Consider the following 21876-nt stretch of genomic DNA (forward strand, 5'->3'; position numbering starts at 1 on the left):
CTGGAGAACAAAAAGAGCCCAAAATTTGTCTTCATGCGTTTTCATTTGTGTGGCACTCCGGCAGCTAAGAATTGAGCACTCTGGTCCTTCTCCTTCAGCTTCAGTGATCAATCCCAATGGCCCCCTTTTCTGTCTGAGGAAAATTGGACCAGGGTGATTAGGTGTTTAGGAGGCTGTGCATGTATATGTGTGCGTGTCCGAGAGAGAGTGAGTGTGCGTAAATGGAAGGGGATGGTCCGGTAAATGAACGGGCAGAACTGGACGCCTGTGGTGTAATTGAGCAGCAGTGGGGGCGCTGGTCCGATTCAAAAGGGGCCTGGATACTCCCCCACTGGTCATCCCACTCAGCAGGGGGGCTGGGTGGGGAATCGCTGAGTCTCTCTCGGGGCTGAATTTGTTTTTTTTGTAGTTAAGTAAAACGCTATTAGGATCAGGCAGCATAGATGCTTGGAGGGTAGCTTGGTGCTTTAGAGAGTTTGAGGGAGCTGGGAGTCATTTGCACATTGTCCACCTGCCTGCTGGCATCAATGGTTAGTCATTGGTTATAAAGTTGTATCAAAAGGTAATCTCTCAGAGTTGAATATACCTACACTCAAAGGGCCCCTTTCCCATACCATGTCAATGCGTAACGGACAGACTAGGTTTGTTTTAAAGAAATTAAAGATGTAAATGTACTGTTAATGAGGAATTTCTCTTCACATCATTGAAAACAAAGGGCCTCTTAAAAACATGACACAGACAACCGTTAAAATGGTTTCTCAATATTTCATTTAATTGGGTCAAACAACAGTCCATTCTCATTCATTTTAAGGGATCAGACTACCACATTACGACTACAAATGACTAAAAGCTGACTAGGAGAACAGGATACTTGGTAGGAATTCAACCTAACCATTCCGCCTATCAATGCCATGCAGTGGGTTTTTGATCACACAAGTATTTAGCCACTGAAGGGTTTGGCAGAACTATCTACCAGGCACATGCAAGGCTAGAGCTAAAGAGAAGAAGGCTGATTCTAGGCCTGTTAGTCTCACTTCTTTGAGGCAGCGTTGCCCTGCAAACGATGGTGCTCCCGGAGCCTATGTGGACAAAAGTGTGAAATGAGGAACAAGGGATTAATACATTTACATTTACTCATTTGGTAGAATTTTACCCAAGGCAATTTACGAATGAGGTATGATGAAAGGAAATGCTTGATAAAAAAGGATATCTTCTTTTCAATGAAAAGTTGACAGCTCTTAGAACTGGTGTAAATGCACACAAGACGTAGACATATTGAGATCAGATCACTCAGACCACATTCAGAGGTGGCCTGGGCTGCCTATGGACACATTCTTTAAGCCGTGTGATAGCAATGTGTGAAGAATAAAACTGAGGTTAACAGTAATCCAGATTCAATTTAAACATTTAAGTGCTTGAATATTACCAGTCTGTTTTTAGTAAACAGAAGCAAAGATTTATTCCTAGTGCTGTGCAACTTCAGAGTATGGCAGATTTGAAAAATACTAGATATTTTTTCCCATATCATTATGAAAATGATTTGAGTTTTATTTTAAGTGAAGGTCACTTCGTCTTTGCAAAAAGAAAGTACATGTTCATTTGCTTATACAGTGAGGAAGTAAGATCCAATCACAAGTGGTCACTCGAGACACGTGTGGAGACGCATTCGAATGCCAGGTGTGAACTGATGTATTTATTTATTTCCACTTGTGATCAAATTACCCAAGATGCGTGTTAATGCTAGGGGTGAACAGCCTCACTGAAAGCAAACTGCTATGAAAACCACTCCAACATTCTGTTTCTAAAACCCCTCAAACATGCTGCCGGACTAAGGTGACAGGCAAAAAAAATGGGGGAGGACGGTTTAAAGTACAGATTTAATGTGTACCAAGTTGCATACAAACATTATGCAGACTATTATTATCAGAGAGACTGAGAATAATAAATACAGGTATGGGGGTGAAGAGGCCTGCAAGCCCCATCCAAAAGTAAAAAAAAAAATGTTAACAGGCAGCATTAACATCTTTTTTTCAAAACAGCAACAGTTCAAGCAGAGACACAGTTAATGTTTTCAACAGGGGGGTAAATGCTGATTACTTCTGGCCAATTACTTCCCATTAGCCCTATAGCCCACAATTGTGGATAAATACGGCCTGTGATGAACCAATGGCTTAATTGTTGGTGGCTAATTGAGTGGCACTAAAGACTTCAGAGGAGACAGTCACCTTTACAGAGTAGCTAAGATGGTCGCCAGAGAGTGGAGATACACCTACCTGACAGCATTGATCTTAATGAACCCGGAGGCATCACAGGGATCGTAGTCTCCCTGCACATCCATACTGAGGGACAGACAGAGACAAAGAGATAGATAGGGAGAGAGAGAGAGATAGGGAGGGAGAAAGATAGATTGAGAGAAAGATAGGGAGGGAGAGGAAGAATAATTACACAAGCATCATCAGTGAACTAAATAACACAGCATGGTGATACTGGATATAAAACACTAAGACAAGGCTTCTAAAACTAAGACAAGGCTTCTACGGCTAAATGTTACAAGGTTTAGAGACAGACATGCGTATGCCACAAATAATGCCAATTCAAGCAAAACTATTCATATTGAAGGAACAGTTTTATCAATTCCCATTGCAAAATCACTGCCTCAATTCTATGTTATTGAATCCTGTTAGCGTGAACAGTTGCACCTGAAAGCCCTCCATTTCACAGAGAGGCACTCTCCGTGGTGGTCACATCACAATAGTGTGTGTATATGCCACACAACACTTTTCTCCTCGAGCGCTGTATTTCCTAGCTATGCTGTGCAGCGGTGACAATAACTGATGCAATTCAAACGGTTTGTCTCTGCTCCCCCTTACCACTGTGTGTTATTTCAGCACATTTACACAGCTATTTGCATAACAGCAGCATCTTGGGCTGAGAGAGAGGAGGGACCGCTGGGCGTGTAATAACTGAGACGAGTCCAAGGGAGAGCTGGGAGTTTACAGTCGTTGTGGTCTTTTCAGGAGGTAAGCTTCCCTGCTGAGGCGCTAACGGAGGGATAGCAATGCAGTGCGAGTGTGAGTGATGGAGGAGCTGACAGACAGAAAGTGTTGCTGTGACATTTTGTCCCCATTTCCCCCCCCCCCCCCTCGAGGGTCGATACAGTGGACAGGACGACTTCCACTGTGCTAATGACACTGTTTACTGAACCCATGCAGCGTGGAAGAGTGAGTGTGTGTGTGTGTGTGCACGAACCCGATCTCACTCTGGTTTAGAGTGTCTCCTAGTGATGCTACATCAATAATATAGCTTCCGATTGATTCTGTTGTTTATTTACATGAGTGGGTGGGCATCACACGGCTGGTTTTAACACCATGTTCTTTCAAGTGGCACAAATTAAATGAATCATCATCATTATTATCCCCCCCCCCAAAAAAAATCATGTTCTCCTTCTTCTTCATCGTCATCATCTTCATATTCATCATGGACGGCAATTTTCAGGTTATTCTTTTTCCCCTTCATAAAACGGATGGCAACTTTTTTTTATCAATTTCATCTATCTTTATCTTTATCTCCATCTTCACAGACATCCCATAACATCTGTTCCTTTCACAATCCCCTTCTTCTTCTTCTTCTCTCTCATCATTGTCGCTCCTTCTCCTGCAACAGAACACCCACTTTCCCCTGTGGCGTCTCTGAGTGTGTGACGAGGTGTGTGTGTGTGTATGTGTGAGTGTGTGTGTGAGTTTGTAGGGTGATGCGACCTTTCGACCACTGCCCGGTCTGTGCTTAACAGGCATGAAACGTGCTGGTCCACCCCCCCCATTCAAACCCCCCACCCCCACAAACTCAAAGGCCCCCACCCGCTGAAGGCTGCTGCTCTGCCTTCTTTAGAGCCTGGGGATGGAACAGGAGAAGCCCGGGCATATGGAGCCTTTGCTTTGGTCCTCTGCCTCATCCAGCCCTTAGGCCAGAGAGGGTCATGGAGGACCTAAATGGGTTCAGTGTTCCCCCAAATCAGGGATCAGAGAGAAAGAGTGCAGGAGTGTGTGTGTGTGTGTGTGTGTGTGTGTGTGTGTGTGTGTGTGAGAGAGAGAGAGAGAAAGTGTGTGAACGTATGTCTAAGAAAGTGTGTATGTGCATGTGCAAGAGAGAGGCCGTGTGTGTGTGTGTGTGTGTGTGTGTGTGTGTGTGTGTGTGTGTGTGTGTGTGTGTGTGTGTGTGTGTGTGTGTGTGTGTCTGCGTGTGTGTGAGAGAGAAAGAGAGAGCAGGATCTGATGCTTTTGTCTCCTGCTGTGTAGATGTTATTATGTGGGCTGTGGTCAGGGAATATGGCAGAGGGCGACCTGATCAAACCACAGCTCAGAGCCGTGCAGGGAGAAGAGTGGGAAGAGATAATGGACATAGAGCAACACACACACACACACACACACACACACACACACACACTCAAACAAACACACACACACACACACACACACACACCCACACTCTAACAAACACACACACACACACACACACACACACAAACACGCACTCTAACAAACACACACGTGACAAGTGCTTCATACACATTCATGTACACACTCACTTACAAAGATATCGCGTATCAAACTCACACATATGGGCACACTTGTAACCTACCATTTACCACACACTTTACACACACACACTCCTTACCTGACCAGCTCTTCATTGTAGAGAGATTTGGGGGACTCTCTGCCCAGGATGTAGACCTGGCCCTTAAAGACAGACAGCTGCACCTTGCCCTCTACGCTCTCCTGAGACTTGTCGATGCAGTGGCGAACAAAATCACACTCTGGGCTGTACCAGAACCCTGCAGGAGCAATAATCATCATAGCCACAAGGTCAGTGCAAGGTCAGCGCCTGTATATGAGAGCATAGCACTCTGACTACTGTCTGAGCACAGAGATGCCGTCAGGCAGACACACACCGCTGTGCTCTTGCTATCGGGCTTGCCATATTTTATATGCATTTTCAATCAATTTATTTATTTGTTTGCTTTATTTATTTATTTAATTTACCTTTCTAAGTCTACTCTTGGACATTGGCATGATCATTTCAGTAAGATGTCTTGTGACCACTGCTACTCCCTTTGTCACAAAACTCATGAACTGACTGAACAGATCTGTCGTCTCTGAAAGGATCGCGACCCTCTCAGACTCCCTTTCATGAACCCCCCTTTCAGGGCCTTGACTGCTTAACTGCCAAGACTCAACACCGCCAAGGCACAGCCTGGACCGAAGTCTATCTTGGGACGCAAAAGCAAGTACGCCTGTGACCTCCCGACCGCTGGATTTGCCTAACTGCTTTGAACCGCTTCAAGCAGATATATCTGAGCCTCCAGTGGAGAGGTTTCTCCCCTGCCTGCCCCCAGAGCCGCTCCTGGAGAAAGAGCAGTAGCCCGAGTACAAGGCAAGATTCTATCACCCTCTCCAAACGCTGTGGCCTCCATAATGACACAGACCCGCAGTTCTCTATCCTTTACAACCCGGCGTCATTCTGCGTTCACGTTGCTGGATCATGAAGCTGATTGTCCTCCCATGGCCAACATCTTGACCTCAGATCACGCCCGACCACTAGCTGCAACACCGCTTCACGCACCTATGAGATCTGACCGATCAACGGCAAATTCTACAGTTCATATGAGACTGAGATCGAATGTCCCTGGAGCAAGGGCAGCGGTGCAGACAATAGCACTGTGCTTGGTCCAGCCGCACCATATCAAAAGTCTGTCATTAAGAACCTTGGGGTGTTTTTTGAGAGAGAATAGCTAAGCGAAGTTACCTGTCCCAGAGGGATCCTGAGCAGATGGTCCACAATTGTATCTCTTCCAGACTGCACTACTTTAGCCAGGCATCAATTCATAAACTACAAGTCCTCCAAAATGCGGCAGCCTGACTTTTAACAAGGATTAACAAGGACCAAGAGGTTTGTGAGGCTTGGACCCACACACTCAGACAGGCCTGCTGGCGAGGAAGCAGAGCAAATCTGAAAAGGGGAGTGAGGTTTACTCAGTGCACATTTGTGTGCGTGTGTGTGTGTATGCTTTGTAAGGTAAGGGACTCTCTCTGTCTGTCTGTCTGTCTGTCTGTCTGTCTGTCTGTCTGTCTGTCTGTCTGTCTGTCTATTTCTCTCTCTCTCTCTCTCTCTCTCTCTCTCTCTCTCTCTCTCTCTCTACCTTCTATTCCAGGGGTACTCAAGTAGAAATGATGAGGGGCCACAAAAAAAAAATTCAGTGACTCAAGGGGCCATTTATTGGGACCGTGTACGTCCGATAACGTATCATAACATAATGTATGTATAACATTTACAACATTTTATAACATAACATTTCCTTTTTATTAAAAACAAAAATATTTCCTAAAATAAAAATCTAATTTTAATTTGGGCATATATTAAAATAAATAACTAAATAAAACCAAACATAACCCTGTTATTAACCATGTTATTAAACAAATAGCCTTCAGACAGCTAATTTTTGTGCTTTGTTTACCAAACTATTTCACATTTCTCACATGTCCCCTTTAATGGGAGAATTGGCCTCTGCTTTCTTTGACCAATGCTTCAAACCTGGGCTGATATGGTGTGATTGCTATCTGTTTATCGTTGCAACCCCCAGCCTCGTATTGAGATCGCGGCGCGCGGTTTCAAAATAAGAGCGCCCAGCGCGATTTTTTTTTTTTTTTAATGATTAAAAAAACTTTTCAAAACAGCTCGAGGGCCATTAATAGACACCCCGCGGGCCACAAAAGGCCCGCGGGCCGCTACTTGAGTATGACTGTTCTATTCTATCTCCTTCCCCTCTCACTATCTCTGGCCCTCATTACATTCATCCCACAAATGGAAAGGCAGAGATTGATGTTATGTCCATCCTTCCAGAAATCTATCCATCCCCTCCTTCGACAGTCTCTCTCTCTCTACCTTTACCTCATTGCCAGGCTCATCTTTCCCCCTTTCATCTTCTCTCCCTTGCTTCCTGTTTCACCCACTCTTCTTCTCCCTCTTTACTTCCCTCTACCTTTCCCCCTGTCCATCTCTTTCTCTCTCTCCAATATGTCTTTAATTGCAGTGGCTCTGTAAGCAGTCTCTAACAGGGCCAAATCCTATTATCCAAGGGGAGTCGGGGGGGGGGGGGGGGGGGGGGGGGGTATACAGATAGAGAGAGAGGGACAGAGAGAGAGAGAGAGAGAAAGGGAGATAGAAAGAGAGAGGCTTTGGCTGGAAGGGCCAGAGAGACACAGATAGAGGGGTAGAGAGAGGTAGAGAGAGGTAGAGAGAGAGAGAGAGAGAGAGAGGCTTGGGCTGGGAGTGGCAGGCAGTCTGCCAGGAGCGCACAAAGAGATTAGGACACCTGAGCTGACCAAGCAGAACAGACAGAGAAACCCAACACACACAGTCCAGCGTTCGGAAGTAGATTTCAAAGGCTACGGCAGGAGATGTGGGCCAAACAGGGAATTTCAGGTATTCTGAGCTCTGTTGCTCTGCGGCAGCGGTGAGATTAAAGCTGTGGATACACTTGCACAGGCAATCTCTGACTACACTAACCGAAAGTCACTTTACTATATACTATACTATCCATATACTATAATGTAAATGGATGTTGGACGAGTTCTAAACCCTGCTCCTCCTACTGAGAATTCATAACGATTGTGTGTTAACAGGTTATCAGGAATAAAATGGAATCATTGTTATGCCTGCTAATGAGGCGCTAACGTAGGAGCACACTGTGAGCTAAAGGATGCTCACTTCATTAGACATTTATCCTGCCACAATATGAGACAAAACAGCTACCAAAATGTAGCTTATTTCAATACATGTCAGACTATGGCCAAATTACAGAAGTTTTGCCAATCATCCACATTTGGATGAAAACAATTATTAACCACGTGCTGTAAGGCATAAGAGCCATCCTTACAGTGTGAGGAGGCAGTGGCTTGTGCTTTCAAAAAGCACAAAGTGTGTGTGAGCTGTTGGCCGGTAAGCAGTGAGTGGTGTGTAGCGTACCGTTGTAGAGGAGCTCGGAGAAGCGGATGCCCAGGCCCTGCTTGATGCGCCGGACCTCCCTGTCCATGGTGAAGGCCTCGATGTCAAGGTGAGCGTGGTGCAGGATGGTGCCTCCAGGGGTCTCATAAATACCTGGCACAAACAAGGAGACAGTTTGGAAAAATCTGACACGATTTCAGTGAATTCTCCAAAAATATCTAACTATAAAGCAAGCAACCTCTGCCTGTCTATCTCTGCACGTGTTCTTTGCAACTAATCGTTCATTCAATCGACTTTACATTTGGTGGGTGTATGGTTCAATACCCAAGTGAGTGCAGTGTCGAGTGTCAAGGTGTTGCGATGTGAGAATGATATCGCTATAAGGTAATAGCCGATCTTGACCTCACCAATATGCCAACCGACCATTGCAGTGTACCTGTTTTGTACGGTTGTCTGGCCACAGGAAAAGATAGTTGAATTGCCAATAGAGCTCACTTTCAGACAACCCTGAATGCTTACCATCCAAAATTCTCTACTTGATTAATATTTACTTCTTTACACCACACATCAGCGTTGACCATCTGTGCAATCAACATACACCAGCATTTCAAATCTACTCCTGTGTTCATCATCACAGTCATCTTCGTCGTCGTCGTCCTCCTCCTCCTCCTCTCCTGTTTTGAGCCCAGCAGACACATTATTCTGATCTGGTCAGCTTCCGTGGTGGCAGCTCTGCAGTGCCTGGCAAAATAACAGGGTAGCAGCCGTCAGCAGCCCATATGCAAGACCGGGGCCGGCCTACCCTGTAATTTCCCTTCCGCACGTCCAGGAGCCCTGGCAAAATGGAGCTGTCACTCAGCCGACAGGAGGAGAGAGAGAAGAAAAGAGGGGGCACAAATAAAGACGCGAGGAGAAAGAGAGGTGAGAGACGGGGGGAGAGAGAGAAAAAGAGGTGGTAGTAGTTCTCTCAAAGCTGCTGCTGCTGCTGCTGCTGTCATCTCAGAGACCAATGGCTGTGTTTTCAGCTGTCCTGGTCCAATTTAGAAACACACCAACACAGTACACAACACAATATGATCTGAAAGGGCTTCAGAAGTACTCCATGAAGTATCTGACTAGAGAGGATGTGTCATTAGGTGCTCTGTAGGAGAGAACACTAAGCTTCCTCTACAAAGGACATAAATGAAAAGGGTTTGATGACAGTGTCATCATTCCTCAAAACATGAGACACGCAAGGCAAGAGATGCGAAAAGAAAGTGGTGATGAGAGCCGAAAGACCAGAGGGGAGAAAATAAATCATCGGGGAGAGGGAACCGAAACGGCGCGCCACTGATGCAGCGGAGAAACCGAAGAACTATTCTCACAGCAACCACAAATGGCCACAACACAACCTAGCGGTGAGGAGCGATCTTTTAATTCCTAAAAGGCCGCAATCTGATACACAAAGTCTAACTTAAATCCACGTGGATTAAAGATAGAAAGGTGACGGAAGAAGAGGGGAGGTTGGGGGGGTTAAGAAACACATCGGGCCAGTTCTGTCATGAGGATCTGATAAAGCGCACCCAAGCCTGCCCTCCAACTCTTTCTGCTCTTAGCTGCTAAAAGGAAAAGCTGGGCTGAGATTAGAGGCAACGGCCTCAGGTATTAATCTTTTAAACAGGCCATGTGTCTGCGGGTCGCTTGTGGCGGAGGGGTTATGGGGTTAAGGCCCAGATTTAAGCATTGCCGCTGTGTGAAGCGCGAGTTTATGGCCCCCTTTGGGCGTCCAGCCCGCTAACGCACGGGTAAAGAGCTCCGCTCACAGACCCTCTCATGCTAAGCCTGCTTGGCATTCCTAGGTGCTGCCTAAACAAAAATCAACTGTAGGAGGAAGGGGGGGTTAGGAATTAACCACAGGCTTTAATACCTTAACACCTCAAAGAAGACACTTTACAGGCACTTTTATGTGGCTTTTCCCCCCAAACACACAAGACACACACCTAAAGGACAAGAAAAGACAAGGAATTGAGAATTGGCAACAAAAGCGCTTCAGATCAACATAAGAAGGTTAGAGAAGGCACTCTGTTTTTCTTTAGCCACAACAGTTCCGTACAGTCATTCAGTTCTCATGCCCAATGATAGTGACAATTATCCCAACAGGAAATAAAGTAGAAATGACTGAGGAGAAGACATCACATTTCCTGGTGTTGCGTCTGGGTTTCCTGGCACAGTCCACTGCTCTGCTTGATATTTATTATCATGCACTGTCTGATCTCGACTGACTCCTCTTCAACTGTGTTGCAGAAACGTTTAAAGGTGCAGTCCTCAACTGGAGACAGGTTATGGATATTTCAGCTCAATAGTCAATCAAATTACATACAGCCCACCCTTCAATGCTCCATTAAAATTGCACATGGTGGCTGCCTGTATTCTGTTGATGCATCGTTATAGTCTAAACTGTCAATACTGATACTGTTTATGACTATTATTTATATAAGATACTTATACTGTTTATGACTATAATATATATAAATACTGATACTGTTTATGACTATAATATATATAAATACTGATACTGTTTATGCCTTTTATTTATATAACATATATGAATATATATATATTATATGTCATTTGTGTGCAGGGGTTCTAAAACCTACACCTCTGCTCCTTGCTGTACAAGGATTCTAGAGTCATTTGAATGATGTTTACATTGAAACTAGATTGAATTACCAATGCATTTTTTGCTAATAGAATAGCTTTTAGTTGCCTAACACAACATTGAAGACCACAAGCTACATGTTGATTTTAAAACTGGCTAGAACTTCTCATACTTCTGGTTATACACTTCACATTTTTCTTAGTGCATGACAGAAGTAGAGCACAGTCAACTGGCAGTCACTGAATCTGATTGCGCAACATAAGTTTTGCATCCTGATGTGTCAGGAGAAAGACGGGCAGTCACACATAAAGCAGTGGCTAGGAGCCCCCTGTGGACCAGCCAAGAGCACAGCAGAGGCCTGACTATTTCAACTACAATACACTGTTTTTCAGATCTCGTTCTCTCTCTCTCTCTCTCTCTGTCTCTCTCTGTCTCTATCCGTCTCTCTCTCCCCCCCCCCCCCCCCCCCCCCTCTCGGCTGTCAGGCTCCTGACTCTGTTCTGCTGCGTCCACCCACTGGCCTGTGAGTCCACACACAGACAAATGTGACACCTTCCACTCCTCCCAAAGGGTTGATTCAATCTGTGTCTGAAAACGTACCACCACCCCCCCACCCTACAGTCGCATCCAGTCCCAGCTACCCGCACTCCCTCTGGTCTCTTTCTGAAGCCTTCCGCTGCTCTCACTGTTGTCACTCAGGAGGAGAGGAAAGAAAAAAAGAAAGAAAGAAAGAAAGAAAGAGCGAAAGGTCCCGTCTTTTGTGCAGCGTGGAGAAAGAACAGAAAGAACGAAAAAAAGAAGATGAAAAGGACAGACACATTTTTTTCCAATTTGTACCTGCCAGTCAGGCATGGTGACAGAGCTGGCCCTCCGGTCGAGTCAATTTGCCAATCACAGGGGCATTATGGCATGTGTGTGTGACAGCATGTGACAGTGACGGCAGGGGTCAGGCGGTCAGAGTGACAGCGGCGAGAGACCAACAGTTACTGCAACTCACTGAAGGAGGGCACAGAAATAAGGGATAGAGTGGGAGGGGAGAATGGGAGGTCTTTTCACACAGAGGAGGAGAGAGACAGAGTGAAAGAAAGAAAGAAAGCAAGCAAGGACCCCAGCTGTGTAGAGGAGAGGAAGCTGCTATGGTTCTGTCAAAGACAGGCAAGAGAGAGGGAGACATGCTGACAGGGTCTGAGCACCTCAGCCCATCTGAAGGGACATGGACACACACCCACTCTGCAGTCAGGCAACAGCCACGGGTCAACACAGCAATCAGCTGCAGGGAGAAAGTGTGTGTGTGTGTGTGTGTGTGTGTGTGTGTGTGTTTTGAGTGAGTTCAAAGAGCACAGTGATGAGCAGCCCATCAGACATAGTCATATGCTTGACAAGCTGTAACTTGCAAAAGATTTAAGTTAAGCACCCTTCCCTAGCTGTCAAATGATGTGAATGGTTTTGTGAAATGGTGTTCCTTCACCAAAGCCGACATCCTCTTTACTATTGTAGAACTTTCTAGCTATTGTAATCATGCACATTTGCATGAATAAGTGGTGCATGAATGAATGAAGGAATGAATGAATGAATGAATGAACAGACACATTGTCCATGTGTAGTATTGTTTGGCATGATCCAGAAGTATGACAGAAGTGTGACAGTACCCTCATCACAAATGGAGGGACTTCACCACCTGGAGGGGATGTGTGCAAAGCACTATATGTCATCGTCAGGATGTGATGTGCATTCTGTGTTATCTGTAAAATTTGGATGGTGTGTTGGGTCTGAAGCGTGATGTTTAAAAGTGTAGTTGGTGGAGTGTTTGTTTGTGTTTGTTTGTGTTTGTGTGTTTGTGTGTGGGCTGCAGTTTCACGACACTATTTCAGGCTCAATAATTAACACTGTCAGCTGATGAGAGGTGATCCCACCTCTGGACTTCATGCCGATGAAGCGATTCTCCACGATATCGATCCTGCCGACACCATGCTTCCCTCTGGAGAGCGGAAACCAGGGACGGAGACAGGAGATCAAAGCTAGTTAAGTAAGTAAGTTTGTTACCACGTTTATGAATACTAAGATTGTTTGCTAAACAGATCAAATTAGACAGACAGAGATAGGGCTCATCATCAAGGGGTTTATCAGCAGTGTGACCCCTACTCACCCAATCTCGTTGAGGTAGGAGAAGATCTCGAGTGGCGTGTCCTTGGATTTGCCGTCGCTCAGATGGGACACCTTGACTGGCACACCTGCCAAGACGAGAGAGGGACATGAAAACCACTAGGCACAGGTGAAGAAGGTGAAACGCCGCTCTCCACAAAGTACGTCACCAGGCACCCTGCGCTAACCAGCGTGCCACCCTGACCTCCTTGTCTGTCTGTCTGTCTGTCTGTCTTATGAAGTCACCCCCAAAGGAAAGGGGGGGGGGGGGGGGGTTCGGGAACAAATCCCATGCAAAACCACAACGGAGCGATGAACTCAAAAAATGACTAACACAACACAAGGGTTTTGGAAAAAGAAAAAAAGCCCAGACACTTGCATTACAATACAATTCAATAGAGCTATACACTCACACAGTGACCAATAGAGCACAAACATTTTGGGCGACAGTGGGTGTATGAATGCCTGGCAATACAATGGAGCTATAGACTTACACAACGGCCAATAGAACGTAAAGTGGCGAGGTTTGCATTCTATTGGTCACTTTGAAAGTTCATAGTGCTTGAATAAAAAGACCGTGGGGAGAATAAGGGGAGCAGAGACTGAGGAGAGAGAGAGAGAAAGAGAGAGAGAGAGAGAGGAGAGAAAGACAGAGGGAGAAATGAGAGGGGCTTGAGAGTCTAACCAGACAATACCTCAATGGCCTGTGAGAAGAACAGCTCATAAATGCAAAAGCCCTGTTCGCTCTGAAGGCTGTGAAATCATGGGCAGGACCTTCCCTAATGCAATTACACACCTCACCATTGCACCACTGTACCAAGCGTACAGAGCCGGAGTATGAGTATGCCTGGTTGTGTGTATGTGTGTCTGTGTCTGTGTGTGTGTGTGTTTGTGATTGAGTGTGTGTGTGTGTGTGTGTGTGTGTGTGTGAGAGTGAAAGAGAGAGAGAGAGAAAGTGTGTGTGTGGATGTACGAGAATAAATTGGAAAGGATAGAAGAGAGAAAGGGAAAGAGAGAGAGGAATAATAAAGCGACATGTCTAAACAACCTGAAACCATATGAAGTACAAAAAGTAACCAACAGAACAAGAACACAAACCAAACCAAACAGTGAAATAAACACAACAGAACAAAGTCAAGCTCATGCAGGAGAGAAGCAGAACAGAAATGCAAAGAAAGAAAACTAAATCTGGGAAACTTGTGAACATATGGTTGCTCAACATAATGGACAATCACTAACACAGACACACAGTCACATACACAAAACACACACACACGCACACACACACACAGAAGCGCACACACACACACACACACACACACACACACACACACACACACACACACACCTGGCTGGGGACACCCAGCTTTTCCGCCAGCCTTTCCTCACGGGCGCTCAACTAACTCCCATAAATAAATCACTGTCAATAGGAGGCTTATTCATGGGCCCAAGTGAGCATCGCTGGGGCCAGAGGTGGAGAAGGCCCAACAGACTGGTCCTGGGCCTGGGCCTGCTGGGGGGAAGAGAGTGGGGGTGCAGAAAGAAAAGACCGGGAGGGAGAGGGGAGAGAATCTTTTGATTTGAGAGAGAGGGCTTGGAAAAAAAAGAAAGAAAGAAATAAAGAGAGAGAGAGAGAGAAAGAAAGAAAAAAAACTGCTGATAGTTGTCTATCCCTCCGCCTGTCCAATCCTTCATTTGCATTTAGCATGCTTGCAGTTGCCAATCAAGCCTCCAGTGCATGCGAGGAGAGAGACAGAGAGAGCGAGTGAGAGAGAGAAAAGGCGCGTTTCTGCTGGCCTTTGAGTGGCGTAAGCAGTGTAAGCCCTGTTCGAGTGACACGTAAAGGGACTTGACAAATATTTTCAGACAAGGCCCTTTGTCGGCCCGACCCCCGTTCCCATATAGCCCTGCCCCCATGGCCCAAAAGAGAAGACGACTGAGAAAAAGGCAGAGGAGATAGCGAGGCCCTACTTCTGCCCTGGCGACAAAGACCTCTGATGCACCAAATAGTTAATAATTAGATTAGAAGTTCAAATAAATGAAAAAGCAGGGTGTGAAGGAGCGAGTGAGTGGGAGGGGAGGGGAAGGAAAGCGCGGGAACCCGAGGGCCTCTGGTCTCTCTCTCTCTCTCTTTCTTTCCCTCTCCTTCCATCTGATGAGGGATCTATCGATACTGATGTGCATTCACTTGGGCTTTTTTCTCTGGCTGCTTTGGCGTATAATGCCCAGAACAGTGCAGACAATAGCATAGCAGACACAGTTGTTGGAAAAATTACTCCAGTATATTTTTGCTCTCTGTTTCTACCCCCCTATCCCTTTTTTAAGCAAGGGAGTAGAAAATGGGTGAGAACAGGGAGGAGTGTGAGTGTGGTGGGGGGTTTGACAAGAGGAAAAAGATTTTTCTTGCATAGTTAAAATTCTTTTTTTTTTTTTTAAAGAATGCCTAGGCCTGTCTTTAGGAAGGGTCTGAGAAAACAGGCGAAGAGAAAGGCAAGGGGAATGAAAAAAAAAGAAAAAGAAAGGAAAACCAAAAGAAAGAAATAAAACATCCAAGAGCAGGAGGGACGACGGAGGGGAAGGGTGGGTTGGGGTGGGGTGGGTCCTTTGTATAAGCCACTAAACCAGCTTTTCTCCTTCCCACTAAATGGACTGGGGGTGGGGGGTGGATAGGGTGGCCACTAAAATATCTATGAATACTGATCACAAATGTGCGCGGATCCAGCGTAGCCTTCTTTGGAGACACAATGACATTGCTGTTAGATAAAATCACATTACCAGTTCATTGGGGTGTCCATTGACTGCCTGACACACTGAGGGTTTAACATTTATGCATGCATTCCCTGGCGCTAGTTTGTCATGAAAACAACACTTTGTCGAGAGGTTAAAGGGCCATCCTGTGTATGGGGCAAATATTAGGTTGTTATAGAAATGAAGTAGAAACACTTCCCACTTCTAGCAAAGACTATTTTTCACAAACACAGGCGGACAGACACACACACAAACATGCACCCACATATATTTATTTGGTTTCGGGGAGGCCTGAGTCCCTACAAAGTGATGGGTGGTGATTGCGAATCAGGAAATACATTTGTGAATTGTATGACATTTATTTATAGCCCCTAACATAGCCACAGCGCCCTGGGGTCTGTGTGTCCTACAGGTGCACAGCGACTGCATTATCTGTGTCTGTATCTGAATTTGAGTAGCAGACGGGAAGTGGGCGTTGTTTATACCGGCAGTCATGTTAAATTGGGCAGAGGTTGTATTTTTTAATGTAATATTCATTGGCAATGCAATTGGTGTGCCTTCAAAACATCAAAAAGATGTATTTATTTATTTATTTGGCATATACTGTAGCATGGTGCAGTGACAGTTAGGAGCTTAAGGAAACCCGTGTTTTCAACAATTGAGTAGGCAAGAGGTCCTGGCAAATCATTTCACCCAAAGTTTCTGTAATTTGCTTGGTGGTCGGGTGGTAGTCTGGGTATGGTGTTTCCGAACTGAACTCAGTCATTGGTGGTTGCCACTGTGTATTAGCCCTTGCTGGGGAGGCCCAGGGGGACATGGTCACAAAAGGATGTATATGGTTATGTAAAACTGATGTTGTTATGTGTTTCACATCCCTGCTTCTGCTTATTGTGGCCTTGCATAAATTGCAGCTAACTTTAGTCTCATCAGTTTCGTCCCTTTTTCTAGGGGTGCTGTAAAGTTCATTGCTAGGTCGTAAAAATAGTGTGGGGTGGGAGGGCTCAGTGATTAGGTTTTTATCAAAGTTACACATACAAACATAACATACATAGAAGAGACCTGTTGCTATTTCCAAGAAACACATTTTATTCGTATTTATCTGAACTGGATTAAACTGAATAACCTGTATAATGAATAACAAATCAAGTAAATAAAAAATCAAGTATAATCAAAAAACATAGGGCTTAGGTATTAAGCGGCATTTGAAACTGTAGCTAGCTACTTTAAGAATAAATGAAATAAATGACTACATAAGCTGTGTTTTTTTTTTTAAATAAATGGCATTGTGTGAAACATTAGCTAGCCTACTAATAGACCAGAAATTGCCTAATTATGCATATTTAACATGTTTTTTTTTTTTTTTTTACAATTTCCTTTACTCCTATATGCTTTACCAGGTAACTGTTTTGGACCTTTCTAACAGATAATGGCATAATGATCATTGCTTTGTCTTACCGAATTGTATGCTGCCAGTTCACACAAAAGTCGTGCAAGGGGCTGCAGTCGTGCCCTCTCTCACGACTCTACAGTGGACACTAAATAGCAAGTATCTACAGGTTGTCGCTGGCTGTTTATATAACCTAGAAATACTTGGTAACGTGTTAGTTGACGCTTTGAAGTGAAAATTCCATGAAACCTATTGCTGATACATAGGCTACAGCAAGTAACATCTTAAACGGATGAATATTGACTGAAATACAAGTAAAACTACATAAAATGGAGGACATTAATACATACAGCTAAAATGACAGGTGATGTGGTGTTTAGGGGTTTGGTTTTATTAAGGTGTTTGAAAGAAATCTGCACAAATCTTCAGTTAAACATTGACTTGGTGGGGCGAGTTCAGAATATAGTGATCTCGCTTCAATAATTTGTAGAGAATTAAATGACTAGAGAGTGAAAACAGTCATATGTTGCAACCAGAACAGGCATTTTTATCTTGTGGCCTTCCACAATTATATAATTTGATCTGAAGAAACATATCTAAGTGGCTTTCCACGTAACGGATTCAAATTCTGATGCATTTCTAGTGTGTCAAAGCCACAGGGCCTGAGGGTCTTGAGGTTTGGCGTCTGGACTGGATACTAAGCTCACAGACAATATTTGACAGTATAATAGGGGCTTTTGCTGTCGTTTATGTTACACAGATGGGTTAGTTGAGAAAGACATCTTCATCAAGCACAGACAGACTTGGGTGGGACAACACACACACACACACACACACACACACACACACACACACACACACACACACACACACACACACACACACACACACACACACACACACATACATACACACAGACACACACACACCTACCTTTCCTAAACTCGAGCTCAATCACATCCGGGGAGGTGGGACTGTCTTCTGGGTTCTTGGTCATTAGGTAGAGGTCGGATGGAGCGTGGCTCTGAAAGAAAATAAAGAAATGAACGAATGAATGAATGGATAAATGAATGAATAAAAGAGGGGAACAACTGTGGATATGAACATAAAATAATGTGTATAATAATTATAAAATCTGACTATAATACTATGTATAGTGTGCATAATCTAAACTCTGCCCTAGAGACACCATTACCTGTTCTCAGACACATTTTTCATCCCTCCAATAACTTCGACATTGACTATTCGTTTCACAGGCAAAGCTCAACAGCACACATCTGACCCATACCTAAGCATGGATAAAACTGACTGGGTTCACCACCTTGCCAGGTTCACCACATCTATAAAAACTTTAAGTTTGAAATCTTCTGATGTTAATTGTGACTTGGAGTTTATCACTGTCTTTTGTACTACGATATTGAAAAAGGGACAGAAAGACATTAGCGAATAGACGTATCCAAAATACAGATTTGCTGCTTCTTAGTTACGAGGCTATTGGAACAGAATACAAACAGCACATTGAAAAGAAATAGAACTGTTAAAAAACACAAATGAAACACTACAACAGCAGAATAACCTGGCCACAAACTCCTTCAGTAGTGTGCTGTGGTATTCTATGCCCTTGTGTCGCTTACTGTTATACTCTCACAGCTTGTCTGCAAAACAAGCAGAAGCCAACAGAAAGGATGGCAACCAGGTCCTGTGTTCAAGAATTGGTAACAGGAACTAACAGCTAAACATGATCGGCCATATTTGTACCCGTCCAAACTGGACTTTTGTCATACAGTGTAATGTCCCTTGAAGTTCTGTGGCACTTCAAAGCCGGGAGATCGTCCGATTGTCTGCATTTTCGATATTACAAACTGTGAGGACATTGAAATGGACTGTAACGGTCACAACAAGGGTTGTGCGATGTGAGATGGAGGAAAGGAAAAACACACACACTAGCCTTGAAATGCCATCAAGATCATCTAAGTAGAATGACATAAAAAAAAAAATCAATGTCCCATTTTTCCCCTCTGTTTGGTTTCATTTTCCCCAAGCTGCCCTTCACAGTAGGGGGCCGCGAGACACAGTGATGCACCGAGAGATGGAGGGCAGACCACCCATACCCACCCCCCCCCCCTTTCAAGAGGAGTCTCACACACACACATACGAAACGAACAATTGTAAAAACGCACCCAAGCGCAGAGATACGCATCTTCAAAATAAATAAATAAATAAATAAATAAACATCCAAAATTGAAATGGGGAATGAGGTCTCTTCAACACTCCAACACGTGCCTCTCAAAGGTGATAAGTTGAACTAGTCTTGACAGGTACCCAATGACTTGCTTTCTGTTGAGTGAATGACCATTTTGCCTTTCCTGATGTAGTCCAAGACGTAAAGGACCGGGTGGAACACACAAGTAAACATTAGTTCACGGCAGGCAGGCAGGCAGGCAGGCACACATTTACACTCTGGCAACAACGGACAGAGCGTTCCGCGAACGAGACTGCAGATGTTGGATAGCGCTGAAAGCCTCCTGCCAATTAGACTTCTGGGTGTGGAGGCGGCCATCTCTGTCCCAGGAGCGGAAGCAAATTGCAGGGGGGGAAATTATGCAAAATAACCACCGGGTGCATTTAAATGGAAACCTTTACCAGACGAACATTGCTGTCGTGCAATAACTAATCCAGACACCCTGATGAGCCCAATCTTTACTTTCCTTTTAACTTAACACTGAAATTGCCCTGCCCGGCGCATCAGTCTCCCTGTATTTTACGCCTCGGCGCCCAGGCAGGAGATGAGGAAGAGAATTGGGCCAAAGTGACAGGCCTTAAAAGGCATTTTTGTAAGGATCTCTGTCAGAACGGCCACCGTTGCCTTCTTCTTTTTTTTCCTTTTCATCCTGCTCGGTCACAGGGAGTAGGCATCCATAATGCTACAGTTTTTCAACTTTGTGCATCAGGTACGATGCTGTGAAAACACTTTAAAGAATTCTACCATCCGTGCATCTCTATGAGCTGTGACTAACATGATGTTGGATTCCACCTTAGGGACGCTTCAACAGCAACCAATTCGGTAAACTGTAGCAAAACGCCAAATTAAGTACAATAAGGAGTGTAACACATTTCTCTAAAAAGGCACAAGCATTATATTAAATATTTCAAAAGTTTTTAACTTTGCTATGCATTTTCGTTATATTTATATTTATTTAACATGTGAATCACATGTGAAATTAAATGAAAATAGCTTGAGCTAAACTAAAAAGTAAAAGCACCCAGCATCAGTGTTGATACCTATGAGAACCACAACCTGAACACAATTCTAGTTCATCTCTCCTGAAATCCATTGCTGTAATACATCCAAAACTCAACAAAATCACTAACACAAGAGAGAGAGAGAGAGAGCGAGAAGGAGAAAAACATACAGAGCAATATGTGGAGCAAAGGACAAGAGTACAGTCATTCAGAGAGAAAGAGGGAGAGGAGAGGATAACGTGTCCAGATCAATGCATTTCAATTCCAACCCCCCGCAGGTAGGCTTGCCCCTGTCATATCACTCTGAAAAAGAGAGAGAGAGAGAAAAAAAACTAAGAATGGGCAGAGTGCAAGTGAGCGCAAGAAAGAGAGAGCGAGAAAGAGAGAGGGAGAAAAAAGCATGATGAAGTGCAAGCGAAAGAGTGTATTGATGGCAAATGGGCCGTGAACCGCGGTGCCGTGTCGCTGCAGCGGACTGGCGTTTGGTGGTTCTCTGTTTGGCCTCGCCGCTCGCTACATTGTTGTGTGGAGGGAGGGGAGGCTGAAGGGCTGAGGCAGGAGAGAGAGAGAGAGAGAGGGGACCGCCGCAGCATGATCCCCGGAGCACAGGGAAATCTCTATCTTTCCACACGTTAGCTGCCTCATTGCCTTTCTATCAAATCCCAGAGGTGAAAGTGCGAAGTGCACAGAGAGAGAAAGAGAGAGAGAGAGGGACAGAGAGAGGGAGGGAGAGAATGTGCAACAGAGAGAGAGGGAAGGGAGGGAGGGAGATGGGGGGGGGGGTCAGGGGAATGGAGGAAAGGACTGAGGAGCAAGACAGGAGATGGAAAAGAGGGAGAGAATAGAAGATTGCTTGATCACTGACTTGGAAGTGAGACTTAAATAACTGTGTTTTCTGGTCTAGCTTCCCTCTTCTGTAAGACACAAGTCATAAATATGGTAAACAGTAGCCTGACGATGTCATACTCATAATTCTAGTCAGAATATGAGTCTGAGTCTGCTCCATTGAGTTGTGATTATGGGGCGTGTTTCAACGAACCAGGAAAGAAAATGCCTCTTCGCTCAATTGGATACCTAGAACTAATCAGAGCAACGTATGACCATCTGATACATTAAACTTTTACCGGATCCCGTAGAAAGGACAGCAAAAACATCTTTATGATCTACAAATGCCTTGATTGCGTTTCTTTGTTCCTCTTTCAAAGTTAAGGGGCTTTCGAGGTCTTCTAAAACCAACTCAATGGCAGAATCTACACGTATTAGCTCTCCAGCGCCAGCCATGTTTGTTGAACACGAACTTGAACTGAGCGCTCTTTGGTGACGTGGTTGATTACGTTACTGTTCATCATCTGTCGATCATCGTATAAAGCCCGCCCTGGCACTTTGATTGGCTGTACTGTTCTCTACCAGGAAAAATGTCTCCCCAACGGCCGAAGAGCCAGACCGAACTTCCCGTCCAAATTTTTTTGTGGGCGGAGTTCGGGCTGGTATCCAGGCTAGGTAAACAGAGGAGAGGTCTTTGAAATCTTTTCTTTTTTTGCATTTTTACGCATAATATTTATTTAAAAAACGATTATATAAGGAACAAATTCAGACATTTTAAATACCAGAATATTCATCGCTCTCTGTTATTTAGACTGTTACAATGTATGCCTCAAAACTGTATTGGCCAAAAAGATCAGATTACAGCATGGTGATGAAATAGAATGGAAACCTC

The 21876-nt window shown here is 44.6% G+C and overlaps 1 protein-coding gene across 1 annotated transcript in view; it reads right to left on the reverse strand.

Annotated features, from left to right (window-relative positions):
* Positions 1-762: 762 nt before the first annotated feature.
* Positions 763-21876, reverse strand: part of ass1 (argininosuccinate synthase 1) — a 34400-nt gene continuing 13286 nt past the window's right edge. Inside the window, exons 9-15 of the mRNA XM_080847435.1 lie at positions 17850-17940; positions 12786-12870; positions 12553-12617; positions 8023-8154; positions 4675-4831; positions 2274-2339; positions 763-1079 (exon numbers count right to left, since the gene is read on the reverse strand). Of these exons, the coding sequence (XP_080703561.1) occupies positions 1031-1079; positions 2274-2339; positions 4675-4831; positions 8023-8154; positions 12553-12617; positions 12786-12870; positions 17850-17940 (645 nt within the window). The 3' untranslated portion in view covers positions 763-1030. The remainder of the gene's footprint in view (positions 1080-2273; positions 2340-4674; positions 4832-8022; positions 8155-12552; positions 12618-12785; positions 12871-17849; positions 17941-21876) is intronic.

This window comes from Sprattus sprattus, assembly GCF_963457725.1.
Source record: "Sprattus sprattus genome assembly, chromosome: 11".
In the NCBI taxonomy this organism is placed as follows: Eukaryota; Metazoa; Chordata; class Actinopteri; order Clupeiformes; family Clupeidae; genus Sprattus; species Sprattus sprattus.